At 41.5% G+C, this 17,895-nt stretch overlaps 2 protein-coding genes across 2 annotated transcripts in view; one reads left to right on the plus strand and one right to left on the minus strand.

Annotated features, from left to right (window-relative positions):
- Nucleotides 1–1,144: 1,144 nt before the first annotated feature.
- On the minus strand, nt 1,145–2,047 carry LOC129537119 (histone H3.3A-like). The gene has a single exon (XM_055396465.2). The coding sequence runs from the start codon at nt 1,869–1,871 to the stop codon at nt 1,461–1,463; it is 411 nt and encodes a 136-aa protein (XP_055252440.1). The 5' UTR covers nt 1,872–2,047; the 3' UTR covers nt 1,145–1,460.
- Nucleotides 2,048–2,837: 790 nt separating this feature from the next.
- The window catches only part of CPNE8 (copine 8), a 336,603-nt gene continuing 321,545 nt past the window's right edge, over nt 2,838–17,895 (plus strand). The window contains exon 1 of the mRNA XM_055396464.2: nt 2,838–3,919. Within this exon, the coding sequence (XP_055252439.1) occupies nt 3,786–3,919 (134 nt within the window). The 5' untranslated portion in view covers nt 2,838–3,785. The remainder of the gene's footprint in view (nt 3,920–17,895) is intronic.

A 17,895-nucleotide genomic window follows, 5' to 3' on the forward strand; every position in this document is an offset into this window, starting at 1 on the left:
AGATTTGAAATAGCTCCACTGCAATTCCATCACCTCCACTAGCTTTGTTCATAGTGATGCTTCCTAAGGCCCACTTGACTTCACATTCCAAGATCTGGCTCTAGGTGAATGATCATACCTTTGTGATTATCTGGGTCGTGAAGATCTTTTTTGTACAGTTCTTCCATGTATTCTTGCCACCTCTTCTTAATATCTTCTGCTTCTGTTAGGTCCATACCCTTTCTGTCCTTTATTGAGCCCATCTTTGCATGAAATGTTTCCTTGGTATCTTTAATTTTCTTGACGAGATCTCTAGTCTTTCCCATTCTATTATTTTCCTCTATTTCTTTGCATTGATCACTGAGGAAGGCTTTCTTATCTCTCCTTGCTATTCTTTGGAACTCTGCATCAAATGGGTATATCTTTCCTTTTCTCCTGTGCTTTCATGTCTCTTCTTGTCACAGCTATTTGTAAGGCCTCCTCAGACAGCCATTTTGCTTTATTGCATTTCTTTTTCTTGGGGATGGTCTGATCCCTGTCTCCTGTACAATGTCATGAACCTCCATCCCTAGTTCATCAGGCACTCTGTCTATCAGATCTAATCCCTTGAATCTATTTCTCACTTCCACTGTATAATCGTAAGGGATTTGATTGAGGTAATCCCTGAATAGTCTAGTGTTTTTCCCCACTTTCTTCAATTTAAATCTGAATTTGGCAATAAGGAGTTCATGATCTGAGCCACATTCAGCTCCTGATCTTGTTTTTCCTGATGGTATAGAGCTTCTTCATCTTTGCCTCCATCATTACTTAGTCAAATTTCAATCATCCCTTATGGCGTATATGTGTCCAATAAATACCTCTGCATTGTTTTCAAATAACTAATCTGACAGGATGACTTTATGAACAGAGAAGAATCAAAGATGAAATTCTATGATTATTTTATTTTATTTATTTTTTTTTATAGTTTAATGTATTTTAATAGCAAACTTACAGGAACAGCACAGAAGACAGACAACATTAAAAACATGTACTTGCATGTAGGACAACTCAGTTAGAAAAGTATAGTGAATGGATGGAAACTACCGTATGATAAAAATGCTACAAACACCATTTAGTTGCAGTCAATAAGAAATTTACTTGTTTTAAAAAAATCCAAATGCTGGCATTGTCCAGAAAAATTTAACAGGTTTATTTATAATTGTTATAAAGTTGAACTGCTGAAACTTGTTCACTGAAACATTTTGACTTTCATTAATGCTTTATGTCCCCGCATTTATATTAAAAATTCACACACAAATGAAAATGGAAAAACTGCCAATACCCGATTTCTGTCCCCTATTTTTCCACTTGCAATCATATACTTAGGTACCTTTTGACCCCATGGAAAAAAAATATCTAACGTTCAGAACTACCAATAACAGGAAGAAGAGAATTTTTTTTTTTTTTTTAAAGAATGAAATGTTTCCCATCATAGTGGATTCTTAAGCACGTTCTCCACGTATGCGGCGTGCTAGCTGAATGTCTTTTGGCATAATTGTTACACGTTTGGCATGGATAGCACACAGGTTGGTGTCTTCAAAAAGGCCAACCAGATAGGCCTCACTTGCCTCCTGCAAAGCACCGATAGCTGCACTCTGGAAGCGCAGATCTGTTTTGAAGTCCTGAGCAATTTCCCGCACCAGACGCTGGAAGGGAAGTTTGCGAATCAGAAGTTCAGTGGGCTTCTGATAACGTCTAATTTCACGGAGTGCCACAGTACCAGGCCTGTAACGATGAGGTTTCTTCACCCCTCCAGTAGAGGGCGCACTCTTGCGAGCGGCTTTTGTAGAGAGTTGCTTCCTCGGTGCTTTACCACCGGTCGATTTGCAGGCAGTCTGCTTTGTACGAGCCATGGTATAGAGACCTCCTTACTTACCCCCCTTCTCCTTCGGCTGGAGCTCGGCGAGCTAGAGGCGGCGCTGGTGTTGGAGAGCAACGGCGGCGCGGCGGCGGCTGCGAACCTAAATTCTATGATTATTTTATCTAACAAGAAAATTGAAGTTTACATTTCTTCTAGAATTATAGATGTTCATCTGAATATGGTTATCTAGTGATAACTAGCCAACTTTAAGAACTTTTTCGGAATAAACCCAGCATTTCTTGAAATGCTTAAAATGTCTTTAAATGATGCTTTTATTAAGAATTTTACAAGAACTTATTTTCATGATTACTAAACACAGAATAAGTCTTATTTTTATTTCTTCAATAGACTTCTATAAAAGTATGGTTAGCTTAAAAAATATACTTAAGTCTCTTCCCCAAAACTAATTTTGGTTATTACAATGGAAATGTCTAGAATTTTAGGGCATCTCCAAACAGGGAATGGGAAAGAGAAACAGACAACTCTAAACTAAACTAAAGGGTGACAAGTGCTGGGTTGGGGGGACAAGAATGAAACGTGGGAAGGATTCTTGGCAACATAAAGCCTCAAGACTGCACTCACACATCCTCATCTGCAACTCTATAGATTCTCTAGTCAGGTGGCTCCCAGCGTATTAAAATATTACAACGTAGGGCAGGTCCTCAACCACGAAAACGGTTTGCCCCCTGAGTCAGTCTTGCCAGCTGGCAACTCTCGTTATTGGTGCTGTAAAGGAAGATGGATATGTTCTCACTCATCTTCCCTCCTCCAGTCCCCGCCCCTCTCCTACTTTTGCATTACTCCGAGTGCTGATCTCTGTCTCCCCCTGGTGGCAACCGTCCAGGGACAAGCAGGCGCTCCGGCAAGGCAAGGAGGGAACATGCCTCTAATAAAGATCGCGGCAAAGGAGCTGGGAGGAGGGTACCTCCTATGGCTTTTGCAGCTTCTACATACTGGTACAAGTCTGGCCTTCCCAGAAAACAGTTTCCCCAAAGTGGCGCTCACTCTGTCCCGCTTCATTCAGGTCTTACGGGTTGGGAGTCCTATTTTGTTGTGACTTTCAGGTTTTAGGGCGTCACTTCCACGCATTTGGAAGTGAGGGGGCGCAGGAGAGTCCAGACGGTAAAAGGATTACAGGCATCAGCGCCCCCCGCCCCCCGCCCTTATTCAGAAGAACTGAGGGAAAGGGAAACCAGATTGCTCCCTTAAATCGCAAATAGTTCCCCGCCCGCCCCTCGCTCCACCTTAGGTTTCCCCTGCTCTCGCCTTGTTCCGTATATTGATCCGTTACTTTACCACTGCTTAGAAAAGGTTGGAGATCGTCCCGAAGGCCGTCTCATTGTCCCCAGCCCTTAAGTGGCCGAGAGTGGGCAGTCCAGAAGCGAGGATTCGGCTCATCTGCTGTAGGGAACAGTGTGTGTTGGGGGGGACCTCCGTGGACTCCGAGGGCGAGATGAGGATCGCCGGTAAATGGGAAGGGGTGGGCTTGTGACGCGGGATTTAGGAACAGGCGTGGGTGTAAAGAGGCGGAGATAAAACACCAATCGCTTGCCAAGCCGGCCAGGGTTTGTACTACTAGACGGCTGGGGTCTGTGTCTGATGCCCCCAACCCCGCTAGGCTGCCCAGTGGCTCCACCGAGCCTGAAGCCTAGAGAGAGTAAAGGATCGCGGAGTGTCCTCAGCTCGGGCTGAGGGGGCAGGGAAGCCGAAAGCCCCGGGCGCCACTTCCTCAGCAGCTTCAGCTTCTGCGGGCCTGTTCCCTTGCGGCTTGACGCTGAGATCCGCCTCTTCGCTGCCTCCCCCTTTCCGCGAACTGCCTCCGCCTCCTTCCTCTGCCTCCACCCTCGATTCCCAACCCTGTTTGTCTGAAGCTGGGCTGGGAGCCCTCGGTCGGCCAGAGCTCTGGATGTGGGTGCCAGACAATTCCACGGCGCCTCTCAAGATGGACAGCCGCTGCACCAGCTCCGCGGGACTCGGGGATTTAAACCCGCTGAGCACGGCCATCCCGGCCACGCGAGTGGAGGTGTCCGTGTCTTGCAGGTGAGGACGCAGCCCTTCCCCTCCGTCCTTTCCCCCGCATCTACTGGGTCGGTAGCGTTTGGCGAGCGCGCAGGGTACGCCGAGGCGCTGCGAGGGTGAGAAGTCGCGCCATGAGTGGGAAATAGCTCAGTTGTGGGTCTCGAGTCACCGCCGGGTCGAATCGCAGAGCGAAGAGTCAGAACTCGGAGCGAGTGGTCGGCTACCGGACTGAGACTTTCTTTCTGGGAAATGCTGTAAAAGTTGGCAGGGCTGTGACTCAGCGCCGGGAACCCCTGGCCGCCGCCCACTTTACGAGCCCTTTTTCACGTCCCAAACTCGAGCTGTGGGGTTGGATGATGACAGGAATCGAAGGGCACAGCGTTGCCAAAAGCGCTTGTGACCAATGCGCGCAGTGGCCCAGGACTCCCTCTGCTAGGCTATGCAAACCTGAGGTTGGCACAGTTGGCTCCAAACCGGGCAGTTCCTCCCAACCCACTTCCTGGAGCCCTTCAGCTTGGTTCCCCGCCTCCCCGCCCCCACCTTCCCCGGGGGAGCCTTTTCGCCTTTGACCTACTACGTAGAGATTTCGACCGCAGCCTTACCTAAACTGTGGGAAGTCACGACTTTATGCCTGCAAGTGGATGCTCTGCTGTACATTTCGAACTCCTTTGGCTGACGTTCTTTGGGTCAGTTTCCTTGTAAATAAAGTAGCGTAATTGCTATATCACAGATGATTTTAAGATGACAACACTGAGTGGAGCCGACTCCCATGTTTGCAGACTTTGATCTTTCTCAGTGGAAAACTCTTAACGTGTACACTTTTCACTTGTTTTTAAAGCCCTCAAATCCTTTCCTCCTTTTTTTAAAGAAAAAAAAAAAAAGGAAGAAATCTAATAAACATGGTTAAGGTTAAGCCCCTAGGCTTAAAATACTATTAATCTAATGATATTTAATTTTGCATTGTCACAAGACTAAACCTGAAAGCCAGATGAATGATTTCTTAAGGCTGACTTCAGACCATTAAACACCAATGCTGATAGTGATGGCTAAATGCTGCCTGAGATTTCTGTCAGTTGAACAAGTGAAACTGTATGGAAAATTCTTCTTAGACATTTATTTCTAGATATTTTTCTCTTTTCTGAAGCTGGCTTTGGATGCTAGAGGGAGGTTATCAGTATTTAACAAGTAATGCATAGGCTGAAGTCCTACCATAACAGCATTTTCTAGAGTTCTTATTTTCTGCTGAAATACTGTAAATCTGAATGGTATGTGGCCTGTATGAGGAATGAATACAAATGTAAGTTAAGTCTGAATTTCCCATAAACTTTTTAGGGGTTGTGGGGAAATTATACTTTAGCTACTCTTCCTGCCAGTAAGGTCCATATTTAACCACTTTCTCTACTCCCTCTGATGCTTGTTTGCTGTGGTGCTGGGAATCCTGGTCAATTGGCTTTAATCTAGTTTCTTTCAGCTTGCTCCCCTTGTTTCACCCCCTTTTTTTGATACCATTGATTTCATGTATTGTTTTTAATTTTTAATGTTCAAATAAAATAGTTCTGGAAGAGAACCCAAGTACTTGTAGTACTTATATTGTTGATAATCGAATCTTGTGATGATAGATGTTGGTGTCCCTGGGGCTTTGGCATAAGAGATCTGGTTATACATTCTGGCTTTATATATATTCTGATGTCTAAAATGAATATAATTTTGGCATTTATCTTATATAGGATGCTATCAGAGTTTAATAAAATGATATCTGAAAAACACTAATAATATAGACATAAAAGAAAATGTTAAAAATATTAGCTATTATTATGATATTGGAAATAGTACTTATTGAATCAGTGTACTTACTGAACTTATTGCATATGGTTCAGCTATGGAATTCTGTAAATAGTCCTTCTCTTTTGAACTTCAATAAATTGGTGAAAGAAGACACAGATAGAGGCAGCCTCAGGATATCTGTTCTTTATTTCTCTTTCCTCTTTGATATATATATAAAGAGCATATTTCCTAGATATTCTGTGGGGATTTTATCTAGCAGCAAGGCAGAGTTGTGGGTCCCTTACCCTTACCATTGGCAAGCAGAGCAAGGAATCACCTTGCTTTTTCATATTGAAGACTTCTGATGATTTGCTGATGACCCTTTGATAACCTCCTTTCATTGTACCCTTTCTAAAGTTTTTTAAAAGCTTTATAATGTTTGTATCTTCATTTTGAGTAAGGTGAGAAAATCAACAATTGAAGCTTGAAGTTAAATATAATTCATGGAAATCATTTAGTCTATTCACTTAAGTAAGTGTTTGAGTGTCTTTTATGTTTAGCACTATGCCATGTTCCATGAGAAATGCGTGAGAAGTTCTCTAGAAAAGTGAAATCTTCTTGGGAGATAAATATAATATTATATAACACATAATAACATAGGACTAAATGCAAAGATTAGGTTCATGAAGAGGAATGGAAGAGATCATTGTGGAACAGAGTACTTGGAATGTGTTGCAAAGAGGAGATGGGGGCGTGAGCAGAGACAAAACAGACTGGCATGGTTTTATGAGAGAAAGAGCAGTGGAGTTTCTGTAGTAGCTACAAAGTTGGTGTGTTAAAGTGACAAATATTTTCTAGCTTTATTTATGCAGAGATAAAACTCCTACTCTTTAACTTACCTTCTACTCATTATTCAGCTCTTCTTGCATTCATTAAAAAAATTTATGTTAATTTGTAAGTTTTAAGATTTTTAAGTTATTGGGTTACCTAATTAAAATGTCTATAGATGAAATGACACAACCTTAGAAACATAAAATAACATTCCTGTTTTATTCGGAAAACAGATTAATATAAAATAAAGGTAAAATCAATGGGAAAAGTAATACGCAGTAATTAACTGTTTTCCCTGAGAACTTGGTTTGTTGCACTGTTTCTTACACATTGTTTTGATGATTTTTGTGATGCCATTTTGATAAGCCAATGAGAAACTGGCTTATCAAGTATAAAAGCAGGGATAGCAGTCTATATTTCTAGACATTGTAGATTGGATATCACAAGTGAATCTTATTGAAGTAATAATCCTATAATGTTAATAAAATTAATTTTAAAATCTAGTGTGGAAGGAAGAATACAAAGTGGAAAGTAATGAGTGCCTATTTTGTACTCAGTTCAGTTCAGTTCATTTCAGTCGCTCAGTCGTATCCGACTCTTTGCAACCCCATGAATCACAGCATGCCAGGCCTCCCTGTCCATCACCAACTTCCGGAGTTCACTCAAACTCATGTCCATCGAGTCGGTGATGCCATCCAGCCATCTCATTCTCTATTTTGTACTAAGAATTCTAAAAAGCACTTCCTGACATGGCTTTAGGAGGAGGCAATGGCAACCCACTCCTGTACCCTTGCCTGGAAAATCCCATGGACGGAGGAGCCTGGTAGGCTACAGTCCATGGGGTCGCTAAGAGTAGGACACGACTGAGCAACTTCACTTTCACTTTTCACTTTCATGCATTGGAGAAGGAAATGGCAACCCACTCCAGTATTCTTGCCTGGAGAATTCCAGGGATGGAGGAGCCTGGTGGGCTGCTGTCTATGAGGTCGCACAGAGTCGGACACGACTGAAGCGACTTAGCAGCAGCAGCAGACCTGACTTTAACTGTCTTGCCTAATCTCCCACTACTCCTCACATAAGCTATATGACTGAACATAGTGTCGATTTAAAAAATAGTCACAACCTACAAGTTGAGAGTTACGTTTTATTTGGTAGGAATTTTTAGGACTTTAAGCCCAGGAGACAGCTTCTCAAATGACTCTGAGAAAACTGCTCCTAGGAAGCACAGGGAGGAGTCAGGTTTTATGGAAGTTTGCAACAAGGGGAAGGTAGTCTGAACATCAAAAGATTATTGGTAATTACGGAAAACCAGATATCCCAAATTAAACAATTTAGCGCTTTTCTATGTATGGGAAGATGCAAGAGTCTGGGTTTACTGAAATTATTCCTTTCATATGCATCCCAGCTATCTGGGACAAGGTGCTTACCAGGGGGATTGGCTGATGGCTGCCGGATTGTTTTTCTTGGGTGCCCTCTGGGCTCAGAAATTCATATTTGGTGGGCCGGAATCACAGATTGCTGTGATATCCTTATTAGTTGATATAGCAGGAAATACCCATTTCACAATAACCTAACAACTATATGCTTAGTATATGCAAAAGTTGGTGCCAGATAAAAGTTGATTACAGAACAGTACTAAGAGGTACAGTCCCAAAGCATGTTCTGTTATCCTGTTGAACTAGACTTTCTTTGCGTGTGTGGCTGTGCACATGCTTTTCTCTGACCTGAATATCCCTTCCTCCATACCCTTCCTTTCTTGATTAGCATTGTCTCCTTCTTCCAGATTCAGATATAACATAATTTTCTATCATGATCCCCTCCCAAGCTGTATTTTGCTATAGTCTCAGAGCAGCTGGAAATGGACGCCTACTCCAGTATTCTTGCCTGGGAAATCTCATGGACAGAGGAGCCTGGCAGGCTACAGTCCATGGGTTGCAAAGAGTTGGACATGACTGAGTAACTAAGCATTCAAAACAACTTATATGTACCAATATCATAGTTATAATTACTGGTCTCTGTAGTCTTCTTGAGGACAAGTTTTGTCTCTTTCATGTTTATGCATTCTGAACTTGGCACAGAATAAGTAGTCAGTAAATGCTGCTGCTGCTTCTGCTGCTGCTGCTAAGTCGCTTCAGTCATGTCCGACTCCTAGCGACCCCATGGACTGCAGCCTACCAGGCTCCTCTGCCCGTGGGATTTTCCAGGCAAGAGTACCGGAGTGGGTTGGGTTGCCATTGCCTTCTCCATCAGTAAATGCTAGATGCTGTAATTTTCTGAATGATTCATCTGGCATGGGATGGAGGTTTGCTTGTTAAAATATAGACTCTTAGGTTCCAAACTAGATCTGCTGAATGAAAATGCCTGGAACTAAGGCCCAGGAATCTGTACCTTTAGCATGTTTACCATGTGCTGGTGACACACATTAAACTAAAAAAAATATTGGTGGAATGAACAAATCTGTGATTAAATCAACACTGAACCTAGTAGTCAGAAATTTCTGTTTGCTTTGTATAGTGTCATTAGTGATTAATTCTCAACTTGTACCACCCACCCCAGCAAGCTGACAAGATGTCAGGCTCTCTTGGCACTGAAGTCTTCTCAGACACCTCATATATATATATGTTTTAATTGGAGGATAATTGCTTTACAATGTTATGTTGGTTTCTGTCATACAACAACTTGAATCACAGAGAGCATGGAACTCAGTTCCCTGTCTTATACAGCTGCTTCCCTCTATCTATTTTACACACGGTAGTATATTTGTCAGTGCTATTCTCTTAGTTCGTCCCACTCTTTCCTTTCCCCACTGTGTCCACAAGTCTGTTCTTTACAGCTGTGTCTCTATTACTGCCGTGCAATAGGTTCATCAGTACCATTTTTCTAGATTCCACATATATGTGTTAATGTATATTTGTTTTTCTCTTTCTGATTTACTTCACTCTGTACAACAGGCTGTAGGTTCATCTCCACCTCACTACCACTGTCTCAAATTTGTTCCTCTAATGGCTGCGTGATATTCCATTGTATAACACAATTTTTTTATCCATTCGTCTGTTGATGGATATATAGGTTGCTTCCATGTCCTGGCTATTGTAAATAGTGCTGCTGTGAACATTGGGGTATATGGATCTTTTTGAATTATGGTTTTCTCTGGGTATATGCTCAGGAGGAAGATTGCTGGGTCATATGGTAGTTTTATTCCTAGTTTTTAAAGAAATCCATATTGTACTCCGTAGTGGCTGTATCAGTTACCTTCCTAACAACAGTGCAGAAGGATTCCCTTTTCTTCATCCTCTCCAGCATTTATTGTTTGTAGATTTTTTTTGATGATGGCCATTCTGACTGGTAAGAGGTGATACCTCATTGTAATTTTGATTTGCATTTCTCTAATATGTGATGTTGAGCGTATTTTCATCTATTTGTCAGTCATATGTATGTCTTTTTTGTCAGACACCTCATATTATATAAGACTTATGGATTGTCTTTTGGAAATTTTTTACCAGACTGTTTTTTTTTTTTTATTTTACCATTTCTCTGTATACCAAAAGTTTTTTTTTTTTTTCCTTTTCATTCTTGAAAAGGTGTTTTTCTTTTTTTTTTTTTTGTAGTTAATTTATTTTTTATTGGAGGCAAATTATTTTACAATATTATATTGGTTGGTTTTGCCATACATTGATATGAATTTGCCCCGGGTTTACATAAGTTCCCCCTCCTGAACCCCCCTCCCACCTCCCTCCTCCCTTTATCCTCCCTCTGGGTCATCCCTGCATGCCAGCCCCGAGCATCCTATAACATGCATTGACCCTGAACTAGTGATTCATTTCACATATGACAACATACGTGTTTCAATGCCATTCTCCCAAATCATCCCACCCTTACCCTCTCCCATAGAGTCCCAAAGACTGTTCTATACATCTGTGTCTCTTTTGCTGTCTCGTATACAGGGTTATCATTTGCATCTTTCTAAATTCCATATATATGTGTTAGTATACTGTATTGGTGTTTTTCTTTCTGGCTTACTTCACTCTGTATAATAGGCTCCAGTTTCATCCACCTCATTAGAACTGGTTCAAATGTATTCTTTTTAATGGCTGAATAATACTCCATTGTGTATATGTACCAAAGCTTTCTTATCCATTCGTCTGCAGATGGACATCTAGGTTGCTTCCATGTCCTGGCTATTATAAACAGTGCTGCAATGAACATTGGAGTACACGTGTCTCTTTCAATTCTGGTTTCCTTGGTGTGTATGCCCAGGAGTGCGATTGCTGGATCATATGGCAGTTCTATTTCCAATTTTTTGAGGAATCTCCACACTGTTCTCCATAGTGGCTGTACTAGTTTGCATTCCCACCAACAGTGTAAGAGGGTTCCTTTCTCTCCACATCCTCTCCAGCATTTATTGCATGTAGACTTTTGGATAGCAGCCATTCTGACTGGTGTGAAATGGTACCTCATTGTGGTTTTGATTTGCATCTCTCTGATTATGAGGGATGTTGAGCATTTTTTCATGTGTTTGTTAGCCATCTTTATGTCTTCTTTGGAGAAATTTCTGTTTAGTTCTTTGGCCCATTTTTTGATTGGGTCATTTATTTTTCTGGAAAAGACAGCCTTCAGAATGGGAGAAAATAATAGCAAATGAAGCAAATGATAAAGGATTAATCTCCAAATTATACAAAAGTTTTAATTTATTAGTTTGATGACTTTATGTCTCTGTGACTATAGTTTCTTGGTTTGGATTAACAATACTGTCAATTAAAAATAAAAACACATGCAACCTAAAAGTTGAGAGTTAGGTTTTATTCGGTGAGAATGCTAGGATTCAAGCCTGGGAGACAGTATCTCAGGTGACTGTGAGACACTGACTCAGAGGAAGCAGGGGAGGAGCCAAGGTATATACATGTTTGGAGGAGGGGAGGTAATCTGAATATTAAAAGATTACTGTTAATTAAGAGAAAGTTAAATCTCTCAAGAGATTTAGAGGTTAAATCAAAAGAGATTTAGTGATCTAAAGAGATAAAGTGATCTATGTATGGGAAGAGATTTAGAGATCTTCTAAATAAAGAGATTTAGGGATCTTCTATATATGGGAAGCTGCAAGCATACAGTCTTGTGAAATCATTTTTCATATGCATCTAACATTCTAAAGGGATGGGAATCCCAGACCACCTGACCTGCCTCTTGAGAAACCTGTATGCAGGTCAGGAAGCAACAGCTAGAACTGGACATGGAACAACAGACTGGTTCCAAATAGGAAAAGGTGTACGTCAAGGTTGTATACTGTCACCTTGCTTATTTAACTTATATGCAGAGTACATCATGAGGAACGCTGGGCTGGAAGAAGCACAAACTGGAATCAAGATTGCTGGGAGAAATATCAATAACCTCAGATATGCAGATGACACCACCCTTATGGCAGAAAGTGAAGAGGAACTCAAAAGCCTCTTGATCAAAGTGAAAGAGGAGAGTGAAAAGGTTGGCTTGAAGCTCAACATTCAGAAAACGAAGATCATGGCATCTGGTCCCATCACTTCATGGGAAATAGATGGAAAAAAAGTGAAAACAGTGTCAGACTTTATTTTGGGGGGCTCCAAAATCACTGCAGATGCTGATTGCGGCCATGAAATTAAAAGACGCTTGCTCCTTGGAAGGAAAGTTATGACCAACCTAGATAGCATATTAAAAAGCAGAGACATTACTTTGCCAACCAAGGTCCATCTAGTCAAGGCTATGGTTTTTCCTGTGGTCATGTATGGATGTGAGAGTTGGACTGTGAAGAAGGCTGATCGCCGAAGAATCGATGCTTTTGAACTGTGGTGTTGGAGCAGACTCTTGAGAGTCCCTTATACTGCAAGGAGATCCAACCAGTCCATTCTAGAGGAGATCAATCCTGGATGTTCATTGGAGGGACTGATGCTAAAGCTGAAACTGCAATACTTTGGCCACCTCATGCGACGAGTTGACTCACTGGAAAAGACTCTGATGCTGGGAAAGGTTGGGGGCGGGAGGAGAAGGGGAAGACCGAGAATGAGATGGCTGGATGGCATCACCGACTCTGTGGGCATGAGTTTGAGTGAACTCCGGGAGTTGGTGATGGACAGGGAGGCCTGGCGTGCTGTTATTCATGGGGTCGCGGAGAGTCGGACACGACTGAGCGACTGAACTGAACTGAACTTTCTGGGGCCAATCCTGCTTTCTTTATTATTCACATACTAGTTCCTTGTATACTGTAAAAGATGGTGAATGTGGCAGATGGCTACCTAGCTCTCACTTCCCCCTAGCTCCTCTGTGCTTACTGGGGAGGAAGTATCTGATGGCTTTCTAATAACTGACTTTCTTTAACCTGACCTCAGAAATTTGCATTTGGAAAAGACTTGTTTACTGGTAGACCATAGAGGAGAAAACATTTCATTTCATAGTCTCTCCCCATGGTTGGAAATTCGACCATATTGGGAGATATTTCATAACCATTGTTTCTTTTTGTCCCATGGTGCTGGGAGACTGATCCTAGGTCAGGTGGAAATTTTTTGTTGGTAAGTCATTCTAGGTGTTAATTTCTGGATTAGACCCATTGATGAATAATACAAAGATTCTCTGAATCCTCTATCTTCTAACCTTATAGGATCCAGGAGATATTTCCCTTGTTGTTTCTTCCTATACCTAGAATCACACTATTAAAATTATTCTACATTATAAATATGATCTGTTTCTTCAAGCTGTTTGAAAAAAAAAAGTGAAAGTGAAGTCGCTTAGTCGTGTCAGACTCTTTGCGATCCCTTGGACTGTAGCCTACCGGGCTCCTCAGTCCATGGGATTTTCCAGACAAGAATACTGGAGTGGGTTGTCATTTCCTTCTCCAGGGGATCTTTCCGACCCAGGGATCGAACCCGGGTCTCCAGCATTGTAGGCAGATGCTTTACCGTCTGAGCCACCAGGGTAGCCCAAAATAAGCTAGATTGAACCCAGGTCTCCCACACTGCAGGCAGATTCTTTACCAGCTGAGCCACAAGGGAAACCCAAGAACACTGGAGTGGGTAGCCTATCCCTTCTCCAGCGATCTTCCTGACCCAGGAATCGAACCAAGTTCTCCTGCATTGCTGGCAGATTCTTTACCAACTGAGCTATCAGGGAAGGCCAAGCTGTTTAGCTGTCATTAATTTGGCTGGGGCCTGGTTATACATAATCTAATACAAGAGACAACAATCTTATGAAATAAACAGATTACAAGCAATATAGCTAATAACTTGTTAAAGTTACAAGTAGAGATTCAAACCATGAGCTTCCGAAACAAAACTGTCTTCCTAAAAGATCACCAAGGCTAGGAAATGGATCATCTAAGGCAGCAATATAATTTTTCCTGTGAGTCATTAAATATGTTATATTAGAAGATTCATCTGGTATGAAAACATAACATTTAGTTTGAATTATAGCACTGTTGTCCCCTTGAGATGTGCTAAAGATATCAAGGGCCATACGATTTTGTAATACAGCTTTTCTCCACATAGAGACTCAAAATTTAGTAGGCTAATAGCCTGGCTGCTATCATTTAAGGCCTTTTGAGTGAATTCTGTTAAAGTTTCAATGTGAGAAATAATATTTTTTCACGTTGCAAAGAAGGTGGAAAAGTAGCTGCTAAGTGATCATACCAGTGAAATACAGATCTCTTGATTCTTCAGGCTCATGTTGATGGTAAATTTGCTGGAGTTACATCTAAGTTTGTACATAAATGGCCTTGAGCCTAAGGGAATCCTAATGTATACCTTCCTAGCCCTCTTGGCAGAAGCCAGGGTCATAAATTAAACCCACAAAGCCATTCAGTCCCATGAGTTGCCAGTCAGTTTATTTCTCGGAGAAGGCAATGGCACCCCACTCCAGTACTCTTGCCTGGAAAATCTCATGGATGGAGGAGCCTGGTAGGCTGTGGTCCATGGGGTCTTGAACAGTCAGACACGACTGAGAGATTTCACTTTCACTTTTCACTTTCATGCGTTGGAGAAGGAAATGGCAACGCACTCCAGTGTTCTTGTCTGGATAATCCCAGGGATGGGGGAGCCTGGTGGACTGCCATCTATGGGGTTGCACAGAGTTGGACACGACTGAAGTAACTTGGCAGTAGCAGCAGCAGGAACCCAATCTGTTCCATATCAATCACTGTCTTGAAGAGACATGGTACACTGGCAGTTTTCATAAGATACCCAGCCTAATTTTCTAGTGTTATTAAGTTGGTTTTCCTTGATATGATTTAGTTGTTCTAAGCATAGGGGGGGCCTTTAGGCTTAGATGACCATAGCCTAGTGTTAGCAGATAAAGCCATCCCATAACTGAGGAAGTGTCCCTCCTAAAAGTCTAGAGTTAACATTTTTTTTTTTGTTTTTTTTTTTAGTGGAATTTAGCATGTTGTTCCGGAGAAGGCAATGGCAAGCCACTCCAGTACTCTTGCCTAGAAAATCCCATGGACGGAGGAGCCTGGTAGGCTGCAGTCCGTGGGGTCGCTAAGGGTCGGACACGACTGAGCGACTTCACTTTCACTTTTCACTTTCACACATTGGAGAAGGAAATGGCAACCCACTCCAGTGTTCTTGCCTGGAGAATCCCAGGGATGGGGGAGCCCGGTGGGCTTCCGTCTATGGGGTCACACAGAGTCGGACACGACTGAAGTGACTTAGCAGCAGCAGCAGCATGTTGTTCTGACTAAACTAGAATAATCTTAAGGGAAAATTCATATTTATGTCCAGGGTTAGAATAAGTGTGTTTGACTGGGCAAGTAAGTGAGTCCCATTTAGTAGCCCAAACAGAAAACTGTAATTCCTTTCTTCTAAAATAAACTTTCTAAGAGCCATCCAATCAGAACTTTGGAGGGGACAAACCTACCAAGGTAAACCAGAGGTAATGGATGCAGGTAATTGACCACAACCAAACAATTTGATTGATTTCTAAAATTTGCATAAGATTGTTCCAATGATAGAAAAAAAAATTTGATTTACCTGCAAGAGTTCAAGAGAACAAGAAGAAAACATGAACAATCATAAGGTCAGGTCCAGGATCTCGGTTCAGTTGTCTACTTCTGATGTCATCTTCTTGTCCTGGCGTTGGTCTTTCCCTGTTGTCAGAGCACTGATTTAAGGTGACTTTGAAAGTCAGCAGTTCTCTTTATATACCAGTCTCATGCAGGAGCCCTTTTTAGGTGAGAATTATGAATTCAAGAGTCAATTCCCTGTCTCCCAGGCTTGAGTTCTAGCATTCCCACTGAATAAAACTTAATTCTCAAATTTTAGGTTGTGCATATGTTTTTAGCTAACAATACCTTCCTCAATAAGGTGTTAGAAATATACTTTTCAATGGCATGTTGCAACTGCTTTAATGGGATTCAGATAGGAATTTATGTGCTGCTAGTTAAACAAAATGATTGTAAAAATGTAAGTTATATAAACCTAAAGTTAAATAGATTACAGTAAAACAAAATTAAGGCATACTCAAAAGTTATTACTTTCTATTTAAGTAGCTGCATTTTGTTAGACATCTAGATTCTCTGCTATAATCTATGTTCTGTTTTTTTAATCTGCGGGTTGAGAATATTATGCATTCATGTGCTATTGCTCATCTCATTTCAATCCATGTTCAGTGACATCACATTTGGTTGCTTGAAATTGACCATAGTGGGAATATTTATATTATGGAAAGTGACAAACACTGCAAATCAGAGTTTGATTTATTGTTTTGTTGTTGTCTACACATAAGACAGTCTGTGGGAATCAGTTGGCTCTACAGAATTTATAAGAAAAGTATTATATATATATTATTTATATATTGTGTGCTCATCTACACATACTTTATATCCATAAAATTTATAATAAGGTACACACAGCACATACATGCATTTAGCTTTTTTAGGGAAAACCTGTGGTTAAAGATATTTGCACATCACTGTTTATAGGCCTTTTATAAAAGATACAGCATATTCAGGGGAAAATTATTGCTGTTGTTTGTCACTATTAGAGATGGTGGAAAATTCTGAAATAGATGGGAATACCAGACCACCTGACCTGCCTCTTGAGAAACCTGTATGCAGGTCAGGAAGCTACAGTTAGAACTGGACATGGAACAACAGTCTGGTTCCACATAGGAAAAGGAGTACATCAAGGTTTTATATTGTCACCCTGCTTATTTAACTTCTATGCAGAGTACATCATGAGGAACACTGGGCTGGAAGAAGCACAAACTGGAATCAAGATTGCCGGGAGAAATATCAATAACCTCAGATATGCAGATGACACCACCCTTATGGCAGAAAGTGAAGAAGAACTAAGAAGCCTCTTGATGAAAGTGAAAGAGGAGAGTGAAAAGGTTGGCTTGAAGCTCAACATTCAGAAAACAAAGATCATGGCATCTGGTCCCATCACTTCATGGGAAATAGATGGGGAAACAGTGTCAGACTTTATTTTGGGGGACTCCAAAATCACTGCGGATGCTGATTGAAGCCATGAAATTAAAAGACGCTTGCTCCTTGGAAGGAAAGTTATTACCAACCTAGATAGTATATTAAAGAGCAGAGACATTACTTTGCCAACAAAGGTCCGTCTAGTCAAGGCTATGGTTTTTCCCGTGGTCATGTATGGATGTGAGAGTTGGACTATGAAGAAAGTTGATCGCTGAAGAATTGATGCTTTTGAACTGTGGTGTTGGAGAAGACTCTTGAGAGTCCCTTGGACTGCAAGGAGATCCAACCAGTCCATCCTAAAGGAGATCAGTCCTGGATGTTCATTGGAAGGACTGATGCTAAAGCTGAAACTGCAATACTTTGGCCACCTCATGCGAAGAGTTGACTCACTGGAAAAGACTCTGATGCTGGGAAGTATTGGGGGCGGGAGGAGAAGGGGACGACAGAGAATGAGATGGCTGGATGGCATCACCGACTTGATGGACATGAGTTTGAGTGAACTCCGGGAGTTGGTGATGGACAGGGAGGCCTGGTGTGCTGTGATTCATGGGGTCACGGAGAATCAGACACGACTGAGCGACTGAACTGAACTGATTAGAGATGGTGATATCAAGTTTGGCTCTGTCTCTGGTTTTACTCTTTATTATAAATGGAGTTATGTGGTCTTTTATAATCTATGAAAATTTTGGCAGCCTGCAAGTATTTTGGGAGTGAAATAAGATGATTGAAATTGTGTATACTTTTCCCTTTCTTCTCCTTTTCATGTGGTTCTCTCTATATCCTTATTCTTCTTTACTTTGAAGAGTTTTTTGTTTCTCCATCTACTAGTGGAATGTACTTTGCAAATTTAGGTGTTACAGTTCCAACTCATTTAGTGATTCATTGACCACTGGGGGAAGCAAACTGAGATTTGAAGAGACAGAATCTGATTGGTCCAGTGAGAAATGGTCTAGTTTGAAACAGA

This window comes from Moschus berezovskii, chromosome 6, assembly GCF_049115385.1.
Source record: "Moschus berezovskii isolate FMDL1 chromosome 6, NW_MosBer_1.0, whole genome shotgun sequence".
Classification (NCBI taxonomy): domain Eukaryota; kingdom Metazoa; phylum Chordata; class Mammalia; order Artiodactyla; family Moschidae; genus Moschus; species Moschus berezovskii.

What these genes read in the sequence shown, in the direction of transcription:
- LOC129537119 (XM_055396465.2), bottom strand. Translation starts at nt 1,871, where the DNA reads ATGGCTCGTACAAAGCAGACTGCCTGCAAATCGACCGGTGGTAAAGCA.